We start from the raw sequence: 22,433 nt of genomic DNA, 5'->3' as shown, positions 1-22,433 counted from the left end.
TACAGCTTTCCTAATGGCAATTCTGACCTCATTTCCCAAGGGGAAAGTAGGGCAGAGATGTCACTGAAGTGACTTGGTGACTTTGTTCATCTCTCCCAGGTACTATGTGCTGTGTCAGTGAGAGCCCAGCCTGACTGGCACTGAGGACTTCTGAGCTGAGATCCTGCTCTGGGGTCTCCAGGCAAACAAAAAAGACTGGCATCTCCAGCCTACTCAGCAGTCTTTTTGATAAAAGATACAGCAAGCAGAAATTTTTTCAGCACTTGTACTGGGGACACTTGATTACTGTGACTTGACTGCATGTGTCCAATGAATGAAGTTAAAGGCCCAGATTTCAAATATTCTTTGCGTGGTGTGTGTTGCACTTGAAGCTGATTTAATTGAATCATGGTTCTATGTCTAGCTAGTGGAAAAACCCCCTTACTGCACTTATATCTAGCACCAAACCACATAAGTGATATTCAGGAATATGAATGAATTATTGGCTTGCAGCCAGCAGCTGTTCAGTGCCATGGGATTGCTTATAAAAGATGTTCTGTCTACTGACAGTTTTGTTGCAGGCATCTGAAATTCATTACCAGAGAAAAACCCAGGGCAGTTATCCAGGGAACTGTAGTGTAGTTTATCTGTGCTGTGTGTACATGAAGTTTTGGTGTCAGATTGAATAAAAGGGTCTTAGTTTCCACAATTAACTTCCTTGATTTACCAGAGTTTACATCTGTACTGCACAATTAATCCCTGATCATCCTATGAATAATGTATTGCTTATTAAAAAACTTATGGGAGTATGATTGTGGTAGTGGTAATTTTTAAAGGAAAATACAGAATTATAAAAGCTTAAAAAGGTTCTGGTCCAAAAATTAAGATCTTCAGGTTGACGTGGTAGGGTAAGTCAGACAACGGAGTGGGTGAAAAGTAAGGTGGCCTTAACTCAGTTGCTGGACATCAGAGGCCACAAAAGGCTGCAAAAACTAAGGCTTTTTTGTGCAAGGAAAACTCAGAACAGGTGGAAGAGTTCCTCAGGTGGGATCCCATTTAACAATATACAGGAAGCTGCTTGTCCCCTATTCCTCAAAAAAACCCAAGTAGCAGAATGGAAAAATGACTGTTTATGTTGATAGGAAAGTGTGCTAATGTTTAATTTTTTGAGTTAAGTAAACAATTTTAGTACTTGGAAAACAGACTGTAATTTATTGGAAACTATTTAAATAATTTAGGGATAGCCCAAAATCAAAGCCCTTAAGAGACCTCTAGTTACCCATAATATTTAAATAGTATAGGGATAGCCCAGTAAAAGACCTTGAGACTTCAAAAGTAACTGTCTTTAAGAGCACTGGGCTACATTATCTTCTTTCTGGTGTTTGGAGATGTGGTTTGAATTTTGTAGTGCTCTTGAACAGTCAGTATTCAGAAACTCCTGTCAGTAGGAAAAGCTTCCAATTTACAGCTGACAGCCCTCCCCCAGAGGACTTGATACCCACACATTGAAATATTTACAGATCCAATGTTCAACTGCTAGTGCTGCATGGTGAAAAGAGGAGTCTTACCTTTTGCTGTTGTTCTCAATGCCATTCTTCTTAAAACCAAAGACGGGCAATTGTATCTTCTATTTGTAATTGAAATGTATTATATAGGAGATGCACATTACATCAGAAATGCCTGTTAACATAAGGGCTTTTCATGCTTAATGCAATGTTTTGATACAGCTTTGTTTGGAGCTAGGGAGCTTTTCTTGAGGCTACTCATTTGGCCAGACAATGCTGTAATCTGTGTTCTGATATGGTTTGTTGCTAAAGTGGCATTTATAGACTGACATTGTGTTCCCAACTCCAGGAGGAGGCCCTCAGGCGACAACGGGAGCAGGAAATTGCACTACGGCGGCAACGGGAGGAAGAGGAGAGGCAACAACAGGAGGAAGCACTTAGGAGATTGGAGGAGAGAAGAAGAGAGGAGGAGGAAAGACGTCAGCGAGAGGAGTTAATTCGTAAACAGGTGAAAAATGGCAGAAGGGACATCTCTTTAATCATGGAGGCTGCCACAGCAAGCAGGCTTTGAAAGTTGCACCAGTGCTTGAGACACCATTGGTTTCAGTCTCTCAAGAAAAGAGAAAGAAAAGAAAGCAGAACTTGCAGACAGTATCAAGTTGAGTGGAAAAAAAAAAAAAAGTTGTTTACCTGTATCCTGACTTCAGACAAAACAATCAGAATCCAGTACACCCTTAGGTAAAGAGGTTTGGGTGGGAGTGAGTGTTCTCCCTTCATATTTAGCCTTAAGAATGGCTTTTCAGCGCAGTATGTATTCTCCTTTCTGAGGCAGAGTATCAGAATAACAGTTTGTTTTGAATTAGCACTCTCTGGACCTTTACTTTGTTATCTTCAGTGTCGTCTGAGATTATCAGTTTTGGTGGTCTTTCTGTGCAATGCCAAGTCTGTATCTGTTGCCAGAGTTTCAACTTTTTTCTTCCCTTTTCTTTCTTATTAATAGGATTTTTTTTCTCCTTGGGGTCAGCATTAGAAGTCCCTATTGGGGAACTTGAACTTCCAGTCCCCTAACTGGGACACACAGTCCCTTGGTCAAACTAATCTTGAAGCCTAATTGGCTTCACATTAACTTCCAGGTCCATTTCAGAATTCCCAGTTAGTATTTAAAAATTCCTTTTCAGCGTCCTCCCTTTTAAGAAGTCCATCAGCAATTCTGTTATTTGTTAGCAGAAGTATCTTCTCTGGAGCTCTAGTGTTGAGTAACAGCAATAAAAATCTTTGTCACCTGTCTCTTCTTGTCTGTTATTTTTGCCAAGTTTTATTCTACTGAAAGTGTAGCAATACTGTTAAGTAGTATAAATAGGCAGAAGCTCAGACTGAAAGGTGTGTATCTACTAGGAGGAAAGTAGTAAGAAATTAGCTGGTGTGAATTAGGGAGATGTCATTCTCTTCCAAGTTCCTTGGTGGAGCAATGGGAAACACATATTTTTAGGGCATAAAGACTATGTTACTAGGAAACACGTATTTTTAGGGAATATAGACTATATTACTTTATGTACTGAGAAATGTAGAGGTAAACAGACCACCCAAACAGCACAGATCACAGATAACGTGGTCCCTCTCTGTTCTGTCAGAGTATCAGTGCCAGAGTTAAGAGCATTTTAAATTCTGCGAAGTTTCCTAAGACTTTATTCTTTTCTGTGTCCTGGGAAGGAAGAGGAGGCTGCCAAATGGGCACGGGAAGAGGAGGAAGCTCAGCGGCGGCTGGAGGAGAGCCGGCTGCGCATGGAGGAGGAGGCGGCCCGGCAGCGGCTGGAGGAGGAGGAGCGGAAGCGCAAGGAGCTGGAACTCCAGCGCCAGAAGGAGATCATGAGGCAGAGGCAGCAGCAGCAGGAGGCTTTACGGCGGCTGCAGCAGCAGCAGCAACAGCAGCAACTTGCACAAATGAAGGTAACCTGTTCTTGCAGTTCAACTTCCTTTCATCTCAGCATGGGAGGTGAGGCCACAGCTGCAGTCAGGGTGAACTGTAGTAGCTTGGGTAGAGCACGGATGGATGAGCAGTCTGGAGTGGGAAGAGGGTAAAGATGTGAGAAGAAAGAGGAAGAGAAGTTATAAATTAAAAACTGAAAATCTTCTGTCAGTAGAAGCACACTGGTGAGGCATCACACATGGGCACAGGGTTTTTTTTGTTTTGTTTTGGTTTTTTTTTTTTTTTTTTTTGTTGGTTTTTTTTTTTTTTTTTTTTTGCCACAGTGAGCAAGGACCTGTGCAAAGTTTCTAAAGCTTGGAATTCATAAAGTCTTTGAAATCTAAATAGATTTTTTTTTTCAGGTAATGAAGTGTTGCATTATTCTTGATATACTGTGTCCAAGACTGATGCATCAGAGACAATTCAAAGAATGTATCATTTATATTTTTTGCCTTTTCGTACTTTATTATTATACCATTTTGTACTTTCTAGGGTTTTGTTAAGCGTTAAAGGTGGTCTTTCTTTTCCCCTGGGTTTATATTCTTTCCTGATTATACTCCAGCAATATGCTCTAAAATGTTTTGTAATTCCTGGTGATGTCTGCTTTGGCCCAGCTCCCTTCATCTTCAACATGGGGTCAGCAATCAAATTCAGGAGCTTGTCAATCCCAGACCACACTGTCATTGGCTGAAATCCAAAAGTTAGAAGAAGAACGAGAACGGCAACTCCGAGAAGAGGTAAACACTGACAGCAGCGGAGTGCAACTTGTTAGAGGGGACTCAGCTGTGGGACTGCTTAGCTGTCACTTCAGTTATTAGAAGGAATGGTGAGGATGAGGAATGTTTTTTTGAAATAGCATAACTCAAAATCCTGTCCTTCGGGCATGGGTTCACTAAGCACTTGTGTGAAAGTTTTTATTCTTATTACAAGAATCTGAAAGAAGGGAGAACTACACCCTTTTAACTTTGGGAATGTAATATGTTAACAGAACAGTATACAGTTATTTCACATCTATATTCAAACATGTTTGAAGATATTCACAAGACCAGGGCAATTAAAGGGAAGGTGAGCTGGGGGGGAACAAGTGACGGTAAGAGCAATCTTCCAAGAAGCCGACTGCAGTCATTTTTTGATAAATTTAGTCTGTTCCAGGCTAATAAACAATTTGTATTTGCTAGTTACCTAATGTCTCCCTTTTTGGAGGAGCTGTAATGTCCCAGAACAATAACGGGTCAGCCAGACTTCTCCAGAAGAAAGTGAATTCTGTTTAAAACCAGTTTCCAAGTTAGGCTTTTGAATAGTAATGATCATCTGAAAGTGTTTACAAGCACTTTTGTCTTGCATGCAACAGCAAAGGCGTCAGCAGCGTGAACTAATGAAGGCTCTCCAGCAACAGCAGCAGCAACAGCAGCAAAAATTGTCAGGCTGGGGTAATGTCACCAAACCAACAGGCACCACCAAGTCCCTGCTGGAGATACAGCAGGAAGAGGCAAGGCAGATGCAGAAACAGCAGCAACAGCAGCACCAGCAGCCGAACAGAGTCAGAAACACCACGGTATGTTTATTTATCTAATCAGTACATGGAGCAAAGCAGCCATGCCAGTTGCCTCTGTTCTTGTCTTATCTGCTGGGTCTGTGCTAATAACCAGCATTTCTTTGTTATGTCTCAACAGCACTCTAACCTGCACACCAGCATTGGGAATTCAGTGTGGGGCTCTCTAAACACTAATCCCAGCAACCAGTGGGCATCTGACCTAGTCAGTAGCATCTGGAGTAATGCTGATACCAAAAACTCAAACATGGGTTTCTGGGATGATGCAGTGAAAGAAGTGGGACCTCGTAACTCGACCAATAAAAATAAAAGCAATGCCAGCCTCAGGTAGGAACTGGGGAAGGATCTTTTGCAAAGAAAGATTGCCACTCCTGGCATAATCACTTAACAGTTATAACATCTTAATGCATTTTGCTTTTTTAAATCTTGTTTTGGCAGAAAAAAAATCAGATTATATTTTGACAACAAAAATAGCTAACAGGTGACCATTCACAGCTGACTTTGTTACCTGCTTAGAAAATTTTATTCTTAAAAAGTGTTTGCACCTTGTAAAATAGTCTTGCAACATTGTACTGTGTTCTGTACTATGGGTAAGCCTGGTAACTGATAATCTAATTATATGCATTTTCTTTTCCTTAGTAAATCTGTAGGTATTACAAGTAGACAAAACAAGAAGGTAGAAGAAGAGGAGAAGCTGTTGAAATTGTTCCAGGGGGTAAATAAAGCCCAGGATGGATTCACTCAGTGGTGTGAACAAATGCTTCATGCACTGAACACAGCCAACAACTTAGATGGTAAGAGATGGAAAGGAATGGGGGGAACAATATCTATTCTGTTTCCTGACAGAGTAGTTCTGAGGGGGGTACTGTAATGACATCACACCAATGTTTCCAATGTGTTCAGCAAAAGGACATAATTAAATAGTCATCAGAAGAATTGGCTGCATCCTCTTTTAGGCTTCCATTATCCTAATTATAGCAAATGGGTGGGATTTGAAAGAGTTCTGAAGTCTGTCAGCCAGCGCCCTCCCAAGGATTTCTGGTAATCATGGAAGAATTATCAGGGAGATGGTTGAGGATCCAGTTTCATCCTGCATTGCATGATAGGGCTTTATTGTGGGGAACTGGGAAGGGCAGACTAGTAGACCAGCCAATATTTGACACAGAAGTCTGACATTGGTGTTTGTTACGTGTGTGTGTTTGCTGTCAACGTACATTCGCTCATGGTCCACCTTCTTCTTGCAGTTCCCACGTTTGTTTCTTTCCTGAAGGAAGTGGAGTCTCCCTATGAGGTCCATGACTACATCCGAGCCTACCTTGGAGATACTCCTGAGGCCAAGGAGTTTGCCAAGCAGTTCCTCGAGCGCCGTGCCAAACAGAAAGCCAGTCAGCAGCGGCAACAGCAGCAGCAGGTAAAGGTAAAGGTGGCTCTGCTCCCCCTGTGTGAGGCTGGAGAGTCAGCACCTCTGCTGGATTCATCAGCATCCTGGCAAATGCAGACAATAAAGCAGCTTTCCAGTTTTTACCACAGGATCAAGTTTCCTTTGTAGCTTAACAGTTGAGGCCGACTGTAGATCAGAGTTTTTGCATGGTGATCTGGGAAAGTGCTGTGGGAAGATGAGGTGGATACATCAGTAGCTAATGGTGCCACATGGATATAGGAAGTGCTTTGGGCTTTCTGATTGTTTTCTGCATAAATAAACCAGGCTTCATTGTGCTCTGTAATCTTGTCCTTAATTTGTTCTCTAGGATTCAGTGTGGGGGATGAACCACAGTTCGCTACATTCAGTCTTTCAGACCAATCAGAGCAACAACCAGCAGTCCAACTTTGAGGCTGTGCAGAGTGGGAAGAAAAAGAAGAAACAGAAAATGGTTCGGGCAGATCCCAGCTTGTTAGGTCCGTTTCAATTTGTAAAAATTAATGTTTCATTTGGTAGTGGTGGTTTGCTTTGGGGAATGTAGAGAATTCTTACCTTAAATGGTAATACTGAATTTGAGTAGAAAAGTTATAATGTCTTTAGAATGTTTTCAGTAGTATTATTTGTTTAATGATTTGAAAAATTCTGTACCAGTATTATGGAAAACTTTTGTTGAACTTTACTTCATGTAATGGCCTCTTTGATACCTGGGTTATTATCTGGAAACCTCTTAAGCAGTTTAGGGATGTCAGTTCAATTCCCTTTCCTCTTTTGAGTTGACTTATGGCTATTTTATTGTTTTAATGCTGATTTGTTCTTTCATGTTTTGAAGAAAAGCATGTTTTCCTTTCTTTTGTGAGGAGCAGCTTTCTGAGGCTGTCTTTGCCTTGCCACCTTTTTCCAGGAGCTAACCACTACTCTGCTCAGAAAAGACAGCAAAGGTTGAAGTGGGCACAGATTTTTAGCTGGAGACTGTGGACATGACATCACTAGCAATTTTTTTTTTTTTAATGTTCTGTGTCTTAATTTTTAATTGGGGCTGCTTTTAACCATCCCCTGTAGCACTGATGGAAAAGTTTCTTTACAGTAGCTTTTAAGGTACCAGGGCACTGTGTGAGTGCATGGACACTGGGGTGACTGTTGTGTTCATGTGGAATAAATGTGTCTGTGTGGTGGAGAGGAAACTAGGGCACTGCACTGGACCAGGCTTTGTTGTGCTGCTTCTGCTGAGCCCAATTTCTGTAGAGCAGACAGATGTTGTTCACTTGAAGTCACTGGGGTTTTTTAAGGCTCTAGCAGAACCCTGCCTTTGGTTTTTGTCTTTCTAATATTTTTTGGTTTCACCAAAGTCAATATTTCACTAAATCAGTGATTTCTGCACTGCTGTGTATGGAGTGTCTCAGTGGAATCCTGACTTAGGCCACCCCAAGGTCCCCATCCTCTGAATCTGATCTGGGTACTCAGTTGAATATATTAAAAAGCCAACTAATGTAATGTGAAGAAGAAATGACTAAACACAATTTAGAAGTTCTAGCTGTAAGGGAAGTAGCTGATGCAGCCTTTTAGAAACACATACACTTGCTCTTTTACAGAATAGCAGATGCTTTTAGGCCACACTTCCACGTGAGGGAGCCAGAACAGTTTTTCTAAACTGATTGAACAGAGCATTTCTTATCTCTCGGAGTGGAAGGCAATTGATTGTCTAGCACAGAGCAAACCAGTGTCGTACTCTCAAGACACTGAAGTGTCAACTTTGTTTTTAGTAGCCTTACACGGGGAAACTTTGCCTGTTCCCATATTCTAGATGGGATTTATACAGCCTTAAAAAGGGGATTTCAGTAGGAAAGCTGCATTTGATTTATTAAGATTTGTTTCCATGTTCAAAGCGTTTTCACTCTTTCTCACATTTCTCTCATGTGCATCATGTCCTCAGCACATATGGCTAAAAGGTTGGGTAGAAGTTTGAGCCACCTGCATGCCCTGGGTAACTTTGTACATTTTCATGTTGTACTTCTGAGGTGGAAGTTTGTAAAAAAGCATGGGAATAGATGTGATTGCTACTAGATTTCATAGGTACATGCATTGAGACTTTAAAGGGTGAAATTGCTCACAGCTCCTGAAATGTGGGAGCATGATTCCACGTGTGGATTCCAAATTCTCAGAACTCCCATTTCTGCCTCTCACACCATGTAAGTATGGTGTTGGCAGCCACTTCCAAGAATCAGTTGACTTAAGCATGCTCCCTGTTGAGATGTTGCAGAGCCATGTTGCCACTATGTGTAGATGGGCCTCTACTGGCTCTGCAGGTGTCATCTTGTAAAGGGAACTTTCAATCTTCTGATCTGGTTTCAAAGACCAAGTGATGCTTGTCTAAATATACAGTTGATTAACTTTAGTTTATTAAGTTAAAAATCAGATAGTTTGGGGGACTGCATCTGTAGCCTTACTGAATTACCCCTAGATTCACATTATCTTATATGTGGTTACTGCATGTTACAGGTGTTTTGTATCAAGTACATGATGCCACAGCCAGATTTTTAACATCAGTCTTTCTTGGTTCACAGGGTTTTCAGTGAATGCTTCATCAGAGCGGCTCAATATGGGAGAAATAGAGACTTTGGAAGACTACTGAGCATGTGAAAATCAACTGGCTTTTCCTGCATCTGTTAACCATGGATTCTCTGTTTGGACACCGTACTCTCCACCTTGTGTTGTTCTTTGCCTCGCAGTGAATCACAGGATCAATCATCTCAGGCTGCTTCCTCTGGCCCCAGCAAACCCTTTCTGCCCAGGACTGCACAGGCATTGTTCCTACTGTCAGCCCACTCAAGTGGACTTTGTTCAGAGTCCCGGGAGGGTGGGAGTTAGGCTTTGTTCACAACAAGGCTGAAATTGGGCAGCAAGCTTTCACTGTGCTGTGATTCATTCTGCTGACATACCTGGAAAAAAAAAAAAAAGTCAATTGGGATTCTGCAAAGCATTGCTTCCTTCTCCTGGTTACTCTTACCACATCCAGCAGGTGCAGTCAAAATGGAGAGAGAGAGAGAGAGAGAGATTGAGAGTTTGTGGTTAACAGATGTTGGTCAAAACCAAAATGCCACACAGATACTGACTTGGCTGCTCCATCAGGGCAAGAGGTGCTCTCCTGTCCAGGAGTTGCATTCATAAGCTACCCTTAGAAACTGGCAACAGGAGAGGGGCGGTAGCGGGCACGGTTTAGCTTGGGTTGATTTGAAGTTGCACACCCCCTGCCAGCCCTTCTCAGCACATAATTTTTGGAGGGAGAGCTCGAGTCTGTCTTCATTAGGTGGTGATGCTGAAGCTGGTGGAGTTCCTGTCAGCATTCTCCAGCCTTCCTGGACGAGTGGGGACTTCTGCTCTGGAAAAAGGGGGGTGGCATCTCTTCTTTCAGGCTGAATTTACCCCTTAAGTGCTACCTTCAGAGGGTTAGGACCAGTTTATTTTGAGCTCTTTTCCTGCAAATTTGTCTCGTTTAAGAGACAGTGGGATCTTTACAGTGTGGATCTGTAGTCTCTGGAGAGGGTGGACCCTGGCTTTCAGAGACGTGCCAGCAGCCTCGGCTGGTTGTCGCTTGAAGCAGTGCTTAGGTATCGAGCAGAGATGCCCTTTCGTCACGGAGAGAGACACTGGAGGACGAAGCTTTGTGCAATGATGGCCCTGCTTATCTTCTACACCTTAAAAGTACTTCACGCACCTTCACTGGGATCCATAACCGCTTAAGTGTTTATGGAGTCATAACCTTCCTCTCTCACGGAAAGATTAACACCACCTTCCCTGCTCCACGTAACCACGCACCCCCCCCCACACACACCACAAACGACAGAGAAGGAAAACTGCCAAATGCACTTAGTTTGACCCCCCTGGTCCCATCTCCCGTCCCCAGAGGGGTGTAACCTGTGAAGGGAGATATGCTGCAGTTTTGGTGGAGTTGTATAAAGGTGTCTGTTATTCTGTCATCACTGCCTAAAGAAAACAGTTTGAGTTGCTCAAGAGCAGTTTGGCTTTGGATTTTATTTTGTTTGGTTTATTCATTTTTTGGGGTCACCTTCCCCTCCTCCTCTCTCTTCCCCCATCCCCAAACATGTACAGTAACTATACAGAGACTGCTGCAGACTTGTATATAGTTTTTGGATCCAATAGCATGGAGAGACTTGGAACTGTTGCAAATCTGGTCTCCCTGTCTCCTTTGCTTTGTAAATTCATACAAGGGGGAAGAGGGGTAGTTAAAATGTTTACAAAACTTTAAACTCCCTCTGAACTTTTGCCAGTGTGGGGGGGAAAAAAAGAGAGAACTTAAATAAAACCTGGTTGTATTATATCTGAGAGAAAACTTTCTGCTTGCTTTTGTCAAAGCTGAGTATTGACATAATTCCTGGTGCTAAAACTCGAACCAGTAACTCGACTTGCATCAGTTTTCATCAAGAAACAAGCAAATACACAGGATGTGGAACAACAACGCTGCTTTATTTCTTCCCTGGTGAGGAATACTGGTTGGTTTTCCTACTTGATAATTTTAGAGTTCAAATAAACACCAGTAAGTTGATATTGGAAATTTCTAACAAGAAAGCTTTAATTTTCCTCTGCTGTCTGTACAGAAATGTGTGCATTCACACTGGTGCTGTTTATGCAGGGTAGATCAAGCCATGGTTGGTTTGCTCTTAACACAAACACTTGGCCACGGAGCCTCCTTTGCCACTCGGTGCCCACCCCTTGCACTCCAATGCACTGCCCTAAATAAGAGGTTTTATTTCTCCCCTCAGCCCAAAGTCCACAGGGACACCTTGTAGGTTTCTCTTTTTAGACTGATTTTCCTTTTTTTTCCGTACTTGTTTTTGTGTGGAAAATCCCAGTAAAGGTAATGGTAAATGTCCTGCCATTCACAGGACCATGGAAAATAAGTGTGCTAAGGCCTAACTTACATGGTAGCCTTGCATGATGTTTATCTGATGTCTGAGAGAACAGTTTGTATTTATGCTGATAACCTGACTTTGTTTTAATCTCTTTTTTTAGCATATAAGGTGTGTGGTTCATAAGTACTTTCTCGTATTTTAGTAGTATGATCTAATTTCTGCAAGCTAATTTTGGACTGCTCTACACCATGTTAAAGGTACACAAAAGCCTGTTAGTTTTGAGCTCAGCTGGGAAGTGGGAAAGGAACAGCTCCTCGATTGCTAAATGGAAATGCAGAAATGCAAGCAGGGAAAATGTGCAATAATTTGTCAAGCCTTGAGGACCTCACTCGGCTCCTGAATATTTGTAGGTAATGGATGAGTAGGGAAAATGTACTGTTCTTAATACTGACCTACTCTGGTTTCTGTGTTTAGTATGAAGTTAAGGTGGGGGCATGTGCAGATCGTGTGCTCAGGTGACCGCCTTGTCACCTTCTGTGACAAACAGGGCCCTTTTCTGTAGCAAGAGTGATTTGGATCAGTAGGGATGGAGAAAACAAGGGCTCCAAAAAGCAAAGCAATTGCTGCAGAAAAACCTGAATCTGAAATTTAAGACAAAACAACTTGTTGAATTTTCAGAGTATTAAGAACTGAAATTTGGGGTGTTTATGTATTAATTACATGATGGGAAACTGTAAAGTATTCATCATCACATCAGCTCCAAAATACTAATGAAATTTCCTCTGTGACCATCATCTGGAGAGTTCCCCCTTTTATACATCTCATCCTTTCCCTGTTCTTTGTTGCTGCAAATGTGATTTGGAAAAAACCAAACCTGTTTTTTTTTTTTTTGTGCTGTGAACTGTCACGAGCCCTTGAGGCAGGCAGGGTGAGGTGGTGCCAGAGATCCCAGGAGGATGCTGGCATTGCCTGGCAAAGGCGACTCTTCTGGAACACTTGGGAGACTTTGACAGCAGTTCTGAGACCACCCATGGCTCCCAGGCCAGCTCTGTAAGTATTCCACCCAGGAACAAGGATGCCATGGAGCTGCTCTGGCTCTGTGTCAGAGTATTTTAGCCTCAGAAGATTGAGGCCCTTGTTCTTCGCTCTCTCCACCCTGCAATGCTCTGCCATCCTGCACAGTGAGGGAGAGCAGAGCCCTGGAATGGCTGCTTGGTCTCGGGCTGAGCTGCCCCAATGGCTCCTGTGTTATTTCCTGTGTCTCAGGATGGCCAGCCCGAGGAAAGGCATTCCAGGAGCATCCTCGTAGCCCCTGGGAAGGGCTCACCAACAACTGCTCATGTGTGCAGTGGCCTGGCAGGGTCCTGATGGCTCTGCTTGGCTGCCTATGGGGTTTTAGGCACTAGTTTGGGAGGGTGGAGCTGCCTTTGGGAGGAGGTGTGCTCCAGGGGCCAGAGTGAGGGAGGCTCTGCTGGGGTTTGCACTCTCTCTCTGCACAGTTGCTCTTGTGAAGGATTTTCTTTTACTTTTTTTTCCTTTTTTACCTGACTGAACAAAATTTTTATTATACCAGTGAAATTTGAGTTGTTCAGTGCTTTGAAGTTTTAAGGATTCCTGCTGAAGCTTTTCCTGAGGCAAGCCATGCCCTACCACAGAGTCCTTCACCTGGTCATGCTAACGCTCTGCAGCATCCTGGTCCCTGCTGTGCTGGCAGGTAAGGAGCTTTGTTTGTATTTAAAGCCCAGAAGCATGGGAGATCCTTTACTACACTGCCCCTCTCTTCCTTGGAAACATCCTAAATATGTATAGAATTATAATTGATTAAGGAAAGCTAGCTTTGATGGCTGCTGGTGAGCAAGAATGTATTTTCAGTGGAGAAAATCCTTTAACTTGTCCTAAGCAGAACAGCAGTAGCACCTATGTGAGTGTGGATGAGTGGGGGTCAGTGGACACATCAATCAGCAGGAGATGGAAAACCTCTCAGCAGCTGATGGGACAGGCTGTCCCTTGGCTTTTAATGGCAGGAAGAAGTTACAGTCGTGGACAGAAACATTTTTCTTTGGCTAAAGCACGTGTACCAATTCCTGGTTCCTTCTGTGCTCTCTACTACAGCAAGCACAGCAGCTGCTTTAGGCAGAACTAGGGAAGTGTCCACGAAAACCTCAGTCCAAAGTCAAGGTGTGCGTCCTTGCGGGGTTGCTCTGGAGCTGGGGCACCAGGGCAGTGCTGGAAAGGTGCTTGGCTCTGACTTGTGTTCAGTGAGGTGATTGGAAGAAGAATGGGAGAGATGCCTGCTGTGTAAAGTACTGTTTTTTGGGGGATTGTTACGAATTTCAGCTTTATCTGCTCCGGCCTTCAGCAGAGCTGTGCTGGCTGCAGGGAGTTGAGGGCACAGGCAGCTTCAAAGGCTGCAGGTCTGAGGTGGGTTTTACAGCTGGGAAAAAACTTAACTTCCAAACCCACTGCACTGATGGGCTCTGAGTGTACAGGTGGAAGCTCTTAGGGGGAATTGCTTCCCCCAGAGCCCTTCTTGCAGTGAAGGCAAGGCTGAAGAGATGGCTGGGGCCAAGGTAACAGGCACAGCATTTGTTTTTTCCAAATTCCTGTCCTGCCTTCCAGGACCTGGAACAACATTGTTTTGCAGTTCTCTCCCACTTTCTTCTGAGCATCTTGCCTTACAGGGAGATCCTTGCTAGCTGTCTAGCAAATAAAATTATGGCATTCTTTTTAAAGGAGCTTTCATACAGGTAGTGGGATTCACTGCTGTGCCTGGCTGGAACACATGAATGGAGGAGCAGAATTAGGGCAGCTGGTATCTTCTCCTTCTAGGACACCTTTGTGCTGGGAAACCTTCAAAGAAACTAAGTTATGAGCACTAAAAAGTGGATACTTAGCTTCTCAATGAGCTTTTTTTGTACAGTGGATCATTAATCCTTTTAGCACAGTTTCAGCTTGTGTCTTGCTCTCAGAAGCACTGGCCATGCTCTTCCCCCATACTGGCTAAGGTATTTTCTTAATCACTAGGAGTATTTCACTCTGCAGTAAGTGATTGATTTCCAGTGAAAATTCAATCTGCTTCCTCTCCAAGCTGGGGTCGCTTCTATGCTGTTTTAAATTTCCAATATTTGGTGCATTTGCTCTGTCCCCCATCTTTGCCAGCTTTTCCATGTGCTTGCTGTGGCATTGCAGCTGTGGTTTGTGCCTGGTGCTGCCTCCCTGTGTCACTTTGCTCCTGTGACACATTCCCAAGTTTACTTGATCCTGTTACTGGGTGGGTCTTGCTCACACAGTGAGGCTTGAAGGGCTTTGTACTGGGGAATGCAACATTCAGATCTTGGCGTTTGGGAGGGATTCTGTGCTTTCTCTGCAGTGTTTCAGAAATGTAAGGCCTCTAATAGGTTGTTCTCTGCTCCCTCAGAGAGGACAGGAGGGAACCAGCCTGGCCAGTAAGCCATCCCAGGAGCAGAATGATTCTCTGCTGCATTAGACATGGAGAGTTCCTGCCCCCAGTGCAGGTGCTTTGAGCAACAGTGGAACTTTTCTGCCGTTTACTCCAGTAGAAAAGGAAATTTCTGGCCTGGTGCAGACAAAGAGGGGAAGGGCACACAGCCAGCCCTCTGGTCTCGGCACATACTGACACAGCCCTGCCTTTCTGTAAACAAGTTTACTCAGTATCCATCAGAACCGCAGCTCTGCATTGCTGCGCACAGGAGCTCCTGGCCTTGCCTGCCACAGGCTGCCCTTTGTGCTGCTGCTGAAGGCCTCCTTTCAGCCCTGCCCTGGCCCTGTGCCTGCTGTGACCACCTGGGGCTGGGCAGCCCCTTGCTGGCCTCGGAGTTCACCAGCCCCTGCCCTTTCGTCTCAGCACCTCTGACTCTCCCTAGCAGAGCCCTCCAGAATGAGTAGGAGCGACTCTGCCTTGGAGAGGGCTGCAGCTGCTGCTGGTCATGCATCCCATGTCCGGGATGAGTCTCCTCTCCCTGTAGGCTGTTTGCCCAGCTGGTCTGACTTCCTGCAGAACATGATCAGGGCTCTGTGACTGTTGAAAGTGTGAACTTCTCAAAGTTTCTGAGCTCTTCCCAACATCACATTTGTCAAAGATGGGAAAGCAACCAAGCACATCTATAACTCCCTTTGTCAACGTCATCTAGGTGCAATAGGAAGTTGTCAGCTCAAGGATCTGTGGCAAACTGCAGCCTTCTCTATTTCTTCTTTCTCCAAACCCAAGTGGCACATAGGCCTAGAGCACAGGAGGATTGTGAAGAGCTGATTTTTATTTTTTTTCCTATCGGCAAACTCAGTTTCAATTCCTATAATGGATTCAGAGCTCCGGGTGAGCTGGAAGTTAGTACAAAGCCTTTGCAAGGCATTGGCTTCTGAATCATATATATATATATTTGGTATGTAAACTCATGTGGGCTTGTGAGCTTGTTTTGAGCTAATGTGGAAATGTTTTACTGCAGTAGGACAATCAGAATGAGTGTGGGGGAAAAAAGCAACAGAGCACACACACTAAAGGAAAAGACACAGGAAAACACCTTGACCAGGGACATTTTTCTGTAGCAGCTTGTGTGTCTTTATTTTCAACAATAGGAGAACAAGATTATTAGGAAGTTTTTTAAAGCTTAAGTACTAGAACATGGATAGTACTGCATAGGTTTTGTTTGGCAAATTTCAGATAAAGATGATGTTGCTCCAGCAGATCTGTCCAGAGTTAAACCAGGGCTTTGTAAGCCATTACTCAACCTTGCTCTGCTCCAAAACTCTTTATAAATTTCTGACGCTGGTATTGACTCCTGAATAGGGAGCTAGGTTGGAGATGGAAAGTGAGGATGATGAGGTGCTGAAGTCAGCTTGTGTGAAGTATACTACTGGCCACTAACAAGTAACTTCCAGGGACAGTGATGTGACATGGGCACATCTGCCTGCTTTAAGGTCTCACGCTTGGCCTGTGGAGAGGGTCCAATTCCTTCAGATTTGTTTGGCTTCCCCTGGGGCTGTCACTTGTAGAGACTCTTCCAGTCTTACCTTTCAGTCACTGAGTACTTGGGGTACTGGTTTCCACATCACTGTGCTGGCAGCTCACCCCATCTTCTACTTTCTGAGCATGGAAATAGCAGTTTTGTCAAGTTCCCTTTGCCATCATCCCCTCAAGATCTCTTTGCGTCTGGAGCTCCACTGGGCCCTGCCGCACTTGGAAGACTCACAATGTGTTTCCATGTGGTAACCGATACTGTCTTCCTGTTTCCTCACCTCAGTTATAACTGACCTGTGCTGGGGAGAGGGAGAAGACAGTGCAGCAAAGAGGTTTCCCTAAAATAAGACAATTTGTAGTGTTACCATGTGGATAGGAAGAAGTGCCATCATCCACCTGACCTGCAAAACGCTATAATAACTTTATTCCATTTTGTCCAGTTCCATCTCCAGTAAAACTCCAATAAGATCATTGCATGTTGTTCTCATAAGTGTTCTTCAATTGTATTTATCATGAAAAGACTTGTACAGTTAGTCTGAAAGCCACAGCTGCCCTCAGCTTGTGCTTCAGTGCTGAGACAGAGCTAACAAATGCTGGGGAAGAGCTCATTTGTGCCAGGGCCTGGAGGCTTCCCTCCATCCAGAACAGTGGGCACTGAGCACAGAGCCTTGGCAGTAGTAGGTCACTCGTGTGCCTCAGCAGCCTGGCAGCCCCTCCATGTGCCCCCAGCTGCCCCTGCCAAGTCCCTCCAGGGCAAGCAAACCATGTGAGTGTACCACGGGAGTTTCTAGAGGTAGGTCTGGTCCTGATGGCAGCACAGCTAATGCATGGCTTTTTCACAGATGTTAAACATCTGGTCTTGTGATGGATGATGTATTTTCGGGGTGTTTCTTGCAAGTTCTTTATCTCTACAAAGTTCTTGGGTGAACAGGAAAGCCCTGCACTTACCTTCGATACTTAGTTTCCAGCTCTTGGTTGCACTCCCTCCCTGGAGATGGCAGCGTGTTTGGGTTTTTTACAAATTAAGAATGCTCTTTCTTGCCCCATGGCCATGGAGCTTCCCTTTAACTTGCCCTTTCCTTGGGCAAGCTTTCCTGGTGCTGCTTTCTCTGTAGAATGTGTTTAGATCCTGGTCTCCTGCTCGTGCACAGAGAAACTGAGCCTTGGAGGAGCAGGACTTGGGGTGGTTACCCAAAACGTCAGCAGCAGAGCAGAGAACAGAACCTTCTGAGCTGGGTTCCCTGTGTCCATAGAATCTCTCCAGATTCTATCCAACAGGTGACTGGAAAAGGCCCTTGTGTCTCCCTTGGAGACATGAGATCTTAACGAATAGTGTGCATGCATTGGGGTTTGGTACCAGACACAAATTCTGTCCATCACTTGCTTTTACCAGGAGACTAAAATGGTATTGTGGCATTTGATATTTTGATATTAGAGATCTGCCATTCCCAGCCAGCAGCAGTGTGGCTGACACTCATTGGGACTGTCAGGGAAGCAGGTGTGAAATCTCTGCTTGTTAAAGAAATATGCTGGATTGCCTAAGGATATTTGGGTGGGTGCTTGGGCTTCTCATCTGGCAGGAGATGGAGGCATGTGAGGGCATGAGCTTTTAGGGGAGACATGGAGAGAACAGTGCTGGTTATGAGCAGACATTCTCCCAGGCTGCAGCAATGGGCTCTGGAAGGAACCTGCTTCTCATTTTATGTTCCTCCACGTTGTGTGCCCAGGGCAGGGCCCTCAGCACCTGCTCTGGCAGCATCAGGGGGGCAAGACTGAGAAGAGGACCAGCATCGAGCCCTGGCTCCTGGGGAGGCTCAGCTGCAGGCATTACAGTCAATATGTGTGCAGGAATCTGCTGCTACCTCTGAGCTCACAACTGTTTTTGAGGCACCAGACCCGAGTGAAAGGGGTTGTGTTTCCCTGGGCTGAAGTGCCAGTAGGGTAAAACCACAAGAACTCCGGACAGCAAATGCATGTTAAACACATTCTGCCTTTTCTGTGCAGGCAAATTGAAAGTGTGTGTCGGTTGGATAAGGGGAATTAACAAAATACATATCCAGCAGCCATCCAAGTTTTTACAAATCACAGAGATCATAAACAAATTAGACTGTTTCCTCTGTATTTGGCTATCAAAAATGAGCTCTGTGCCCTGCTTAGAGAGCTGCCAGAAATTTTTCAGAAGTTAGGTGCACTGAGAACAGGACAAACTTTCTGGCACCTCTGGGTCTGGTGGCACCTGTGGGACCTTTGCACTGTGGTTGGAAGAGAGAGAGCTCCCTCCACATCCCTTTGAGATTGGGGATTGGGAAGACTCAGTCCAGGTCATACAGTCTCCCTGGATGATGCCTGCATGTGTTACAGATCATCTGAGCTAACACCAGTCCCTGGTCACATGCAAGGCTCAAGAATTAAAAAAAAAAAAAAAAAAAAAAAATATTGGGAAAGGAACACTGTCCTCCCAGCACTGTGCTCTTCTGCCAGGTGGGGGACTGTGACAGTGCTTGTTCTGGTCCTGGGGATGTTGACAAAGTCAGGAAAGTTACAGCTGGAGTGTGGCTCTTCTGTGTGTTTTTCCCTTACAAGAGCAGCCTGGAACCAGGGCTTCCAAAGCATTCCATATGTTTGGTCTGTTCCTAAACAACAGCTTGGCTTCCCCATGCCACTGTTGCCAGCTAAATAGCCCAGCTCTCTCCTGCATTAACTACATTTGCTCACTGAATTCTGTATTTCCTCCTGTTCTATTCTCTGGCAGTGAAACCACAGGATTTAAAGTCAAGAGGTCCCTTGGAAATGGCACTTTGTGGAAGAGCCATGGGATGGGATATGAGTCTTCAGCTCTGCTGGTTGGTTTTGCAGCACAGGTCGGGAAGGGCCCTGCAAAGGCTCGGGTGTTTGTGGGGAGCTCTTGTGGAACACAAACCTCTGTGTGCTTGTACAGGGGAGCAGAGATGCCACCTCTGGTGCAGAGACCATGGATGTACCAAGTGTGTGAGGACACTGTGTTCTCTGCTACACCCAGCTTCGGCTGGGTTCCTGCCTGGGTCTAACTGGAACAGGCTGCACACTGGGGACTTACTGTCGATGTTCACTGGGCCAGGGTTAAACCTGGCCGCTGTCTTGCTGGACACCCTGTAGCTTTTCTGCCTGTAGAAAGCTTTCAGAACTAGTCTAGAACTTGGCTGTGTTCACAAGATTGTGGGCAGCCTGGAATAGCTCTGGAGATGGTGCATCTTTGATGCAAGCCCTGCAGTAAGTTCTCAGTGGGTTTGTACCAGCAGGAAAGGTGAGTGTTTTGCTCTCCTGTTCCAGGGAGGGATCTTAAGGCAGAGCAAAGTGTGGTGCAACCCATTAATGAGGATTTTTGCTCTCCTCCCACAGCAGCTTCTGTCCACAGGAGGCAAGGAGGGCTCCTGGCACTTAAAACTGGGGCTGGCACTGCCAAGATGTGGTGCTGCCATCTCTCTTCCTGGGCCACAGAGAGCCTGGGACATGTCTGCAAGTTCCCCTGGTACACCAAGGTTCACATGCCAGAGCTGGGGTGCCTGGGGATACTCTGTGCCTTGCCCCAGGGAGCCCAGGCTGTTTGCTCCAGCTCAACTCCCTGTTTTGCAGTCCTGATAACCATTGTGTGTCAGTTCAGGTGGGCCCTGGCAGTGAATGTTGTTCATTTTTCTCCCCCCTGCTTTTTTCCCCAACCCAGTGCAACATTCCCAGTGGTTTCAGCAGGGAGCTGTGGAATGTCTCCTGCTCCTGCCAGAGCCCACCTGAACAAGGCTGGGCATTGACAGGGAGCACTCAGTAAGCCACACACAGGGAGGGCTCTCTGGCTTGGTCTCTGATCCACAGCAGGAAGGAATAACAGGAGACGAGTGGTTACACTAAACAGAGCCCAGCCTGGCTTTCATCTCCCTGGTATGGCAGGGGTGCAGCAGGGGGAAGTCGAGGCTCTGGGGTCCTGTCTGTGGGAGCCATGTCCCGTGCTTTGCCAGCACATCCAGCATCCTGCACTGCACAGGCTGGTGGTGCCAGACAAAAGGGCCCTGAGATGCTGTGAATTGGGCCAGTGCAGGTGGCCTGGTGGCTTCTGCTTGTTGGCAGTGTGACAGCCCTTCCCAGCCCAATCCTAAGGGCATGAGCAAACCAGCTGTGGGTGTTCATGTAGGGCCTGTTTGTGCGTGAGCAGAGGTTGCAGGGTGTCGGGGCACTCTGTTGTTCCGTGTGTGTTGTGTGTACACTGAGTTGCCACAGAAACATTGCCTTTGGCTGCCTCTGCTGTTTAGCAGAGGTTGTGGCCCCTCAGAGGAGGGCTCTGCCCTGAGGGGTTCTCAGCCCTCAGGTCACCCATCATCCACCCCAGGGGCACCTGGCAGGCAGCTGAAGCCCAGGGACCTGCTGAGCTGTGGTTGTCACTAGTAGCCTCACCGAGCCCCCCATGTCCGTGGGTGTTTGCCAACAGAATACCCGCAGGATTCGGTCCCCACCCTCTGGAACGAGCCGCCTGAGGTGCCTTCCGGAGCCGGTCCCTTCGACGCTGCCACCACCACCGCCCGGCTGTCGGACGCCACTGCCTTTCCCCCGTACACCTCCGAGCTGGAGCCTGAGGACACCACCCACCTGCACCGGCTGGACGCTGGGAACGGTGAGTGGCTGCGAGAGGGACTGCCCGCGGCTTGCTCACGGTGGATTTGCTCCCTACGGGGCTGTCATCTCCCGGGAGGGGTTAAAGCCACCCTACTGGGGAGGGTTTATTGCCTGTTCATGGAAACTGCTGAAAAGCCTCTGTTATGGAGCTCTTGCCAGGCCCAAGGTAGCTCCAAGACCCTTCTTCCTGCCCCATGACCTGTCATGGCAGCCACCTGCTCTGAACAGAAAACTGCCTTGAGTACAAGTCGGGCTCTCCAGGACAGAGCGTGCTGGGAGCTCCCTGAACAGGGAGTATGAGTGCCTTTCCTGGCTCGTGGCTCCCGACTGATAGCAAGCACCAGCTGACATGTGGTTCTGCCACAAGCAAAACAACTTTCCTGGAGTCCCAGGAAAGCTGGCCACCAGCGACCCACTTTGTGGCAGCTGTCCTTGTTACTGGGAGATGGCTGAGGTGGTGGGGGCTGGCTACACCCCCCTGCACGAAGGTGCACAGGACCACACCTGGGTGTCATCACCTGCGTGATGACATGGGCCATAGCCAGTGCAGGGAGCTCTGGGATGGGAGTGTGGCCTGAAGCCTGGGGAGCATGTTGGGTGTGGGGTGATCCTTGCAACCCTTCCCATTTGGGACCCACTGCCTCTGCTGACCTCATGCCTTTTTCTCTCTCCCTGCAGGCTCTCTGGGGCCTGGAGCTATTGGTGCCATTGTCATTGCCTCCCTCCTGGGTACGTCCGTGCTTGTAGCCTTGGTCATCATCACACTGAGAAAGTTCTCGGCCTCCTGAACTCAATAAAAAGTGTTTCTATTACACAACTGGCCTGTCTCCAGCCCTCGACTGCTCCTGAAATGTCTGCCTGGGGCCCTGGGAGAAATGGTGCCACGGATATGGGAAAAGCACTGCAGGCCCTGTGCTGGGCAGCCAGGCTGCTTCGAGTTCTCATTGCCCTTGGTGTGTATGTATCTCCTGGGTGACACAGACCTGGCAAGGCCTGTCAATCCCACTCAGGAGGAACCTGTGACAGTGTGTGGCTTTGAGCCGGGAGCTCAAAAGGGCCCTTCTGTGTCTGGGTGATTGTAACAGGGCATCACCCTGCACAGTTTTCCTAGGGAAGGGTTGTTCATGGGTGTAAGCCACCCCAAGTTCATGTGCAACCCCATTTCACCAACTGCGTTTGGGCCAGTTGTACCAGAGGGGACTGGGGAGGAGACAAGGTATCATTCTGGGGGAGGAAGGAGACACACAAATGTTTTGGTGCTGGCTTGCTCAGCTACATTTTATCACACGGAAAAACAAGACAACAAGAAGTTCCCCTCAGTTTGCCGAGGCAGCCTGGCAAGGGCTGGGGGGCTCCAGCCCATGCTTGTGGGCCCCAGGCCTGGCCCTGTACAACACTGGAGACCACTGAGATGGAGGCGTGCAGGGCTGGGTCTGAGGAAATAACACTGGATGCCATTCAGTGCCTGAAAATGACAGCCTGTGCCTGGAGTCCTGTGGAATCACAACAGAGCAGGAGGGGCTGGAG

At 46.3% G+C, this 22,433-nt stretch overlaps 2 protein-coding genes across 13 annotated transcripts in view; both read left to right on the top strand.

Annotated features, from left to right (window-relative positions):
- GIGYF2 (GRB10 interacting GYF protein 2) overlaps nt 1-10,758 on the top strand; it is a 75,473-nt gene extending 64,715 nt beyond the window's left edge. For 10 of the 11 annotated variants that reach the window (XM_062499244.1, XM_062499242.1, XM_062499241.1 and 7 more), the window contains 9 exons: nt 1,834-1,992; nt 3,195-3,431; nt 4,065-4,187; nt 4,802-5,005; nt 5,124-5,329; nt 5,642-5,796; nt 6,247-6,419; nt 6,751-6,898; nt 8,984-10,758. In XM_062499244.1, coding sequence (XP_062355228.1) covers nt 1,834-1,992; nt 3,195-3,431; nt 4,065-4,187; nt 4,802-5,005; nt 5,124-5,329; nt 5,642-5,796; nt 6,247-6,419; nt 6,751-6,898; nt 8,984-9,051 — 1,473 coding nt within the window. In that variant the 3' untranslated portion in view covers nt 9,052-10,758. The remainder of the gene's footprint in view (nt 1-1,833; nt 1,993-3,194; nt 3,432-4,064; nt 4,188-4,801; nt 5,006-5,123; nt 5,330-5,641; nt 5,797-6,246; nt 6,420-6,750; nt 6,899-8,983) is intronic. The other variant, XM_062499243.1, reaches the window with a different exon arrangement.
- Nucleotides 10,759-11,679: 921 nt separating this feature from the next.
- SNORC (secondary ossification center associated regulator of chondrocyte maturation) lies at nt 11,680-21,694 on the top strand. Of its 2 annotated transcripts, XM_062499254.1 has the most exons (4): nt 11,680-12,340; nt 12,864-13,004; nt 20,722-20,904; nt 21,585-21,694. In XM_062499254.1, the coding sequence occupies exons 2-4, from the start codon at nt 12,932-12,934 to the stop codon at nt 21,692-21,694; spliced, it is 366 nt and encodes a 121-aa protein (XP_062355238.1). In that variant the 5' UTR covers nt 11,680-12,340; nt 12,864-12,931. The 2 variants fall into 2 exon arrangements, with proteins under 2 accessions (XP_062355238.1, XP_062355237.1); XM_062499253.1 differs by lacking the exon at nt 11,680-12,340 and having other exon boundaries at nt 12,533-13,004.
- The last annotated feature ends 739 nt before the right edge of the window (nt 21,695-22,433 follow it).

The sequence above is a fragment of the Cinclus cinclus genome, chromosome 10 (genome assembly GCF_963662255.1).
Source record: "Cinclus cinclus chromosome 10, bCinCin1.1, whole genome shotgun sequence".
NCBI classification, from domain to species: Eukaryota; Metazoa; Chordata; class Aves; order Passeriformes; family Cinclidae; genus Cinclus; species Cinclus cinclus.
Note: the sequence above shows the minus strand (reverse complement) of the source record. Positions and strands in the feature narration are given on the sequence as shown.

Bases quoted from the DNA above. Each gene is read 5' to 3' on its own strand.
- SNORC (XM_062499254.1), top strand. From the start codon at position 12,932: ATGCCCTACCACAGAGTCCTTCACCTGGTCATGCTAACGCTCTGCAGC. The intron at 13,005-20,721 runs GTAAGGAGCTTT...GTTTGCCAACAG, and splicing joins GGTCCCTGCTGTGCTGGCAG to AATACCCGCAGGATTCGGTC. The intron at 20,905-21,584 runs GTGAGTGGCTGC...CTCTCCCTGCAG, and splicing joins CCGGCTGGACGCTGGGAACG to GCTCTCTGGGGCCTGGAGCT.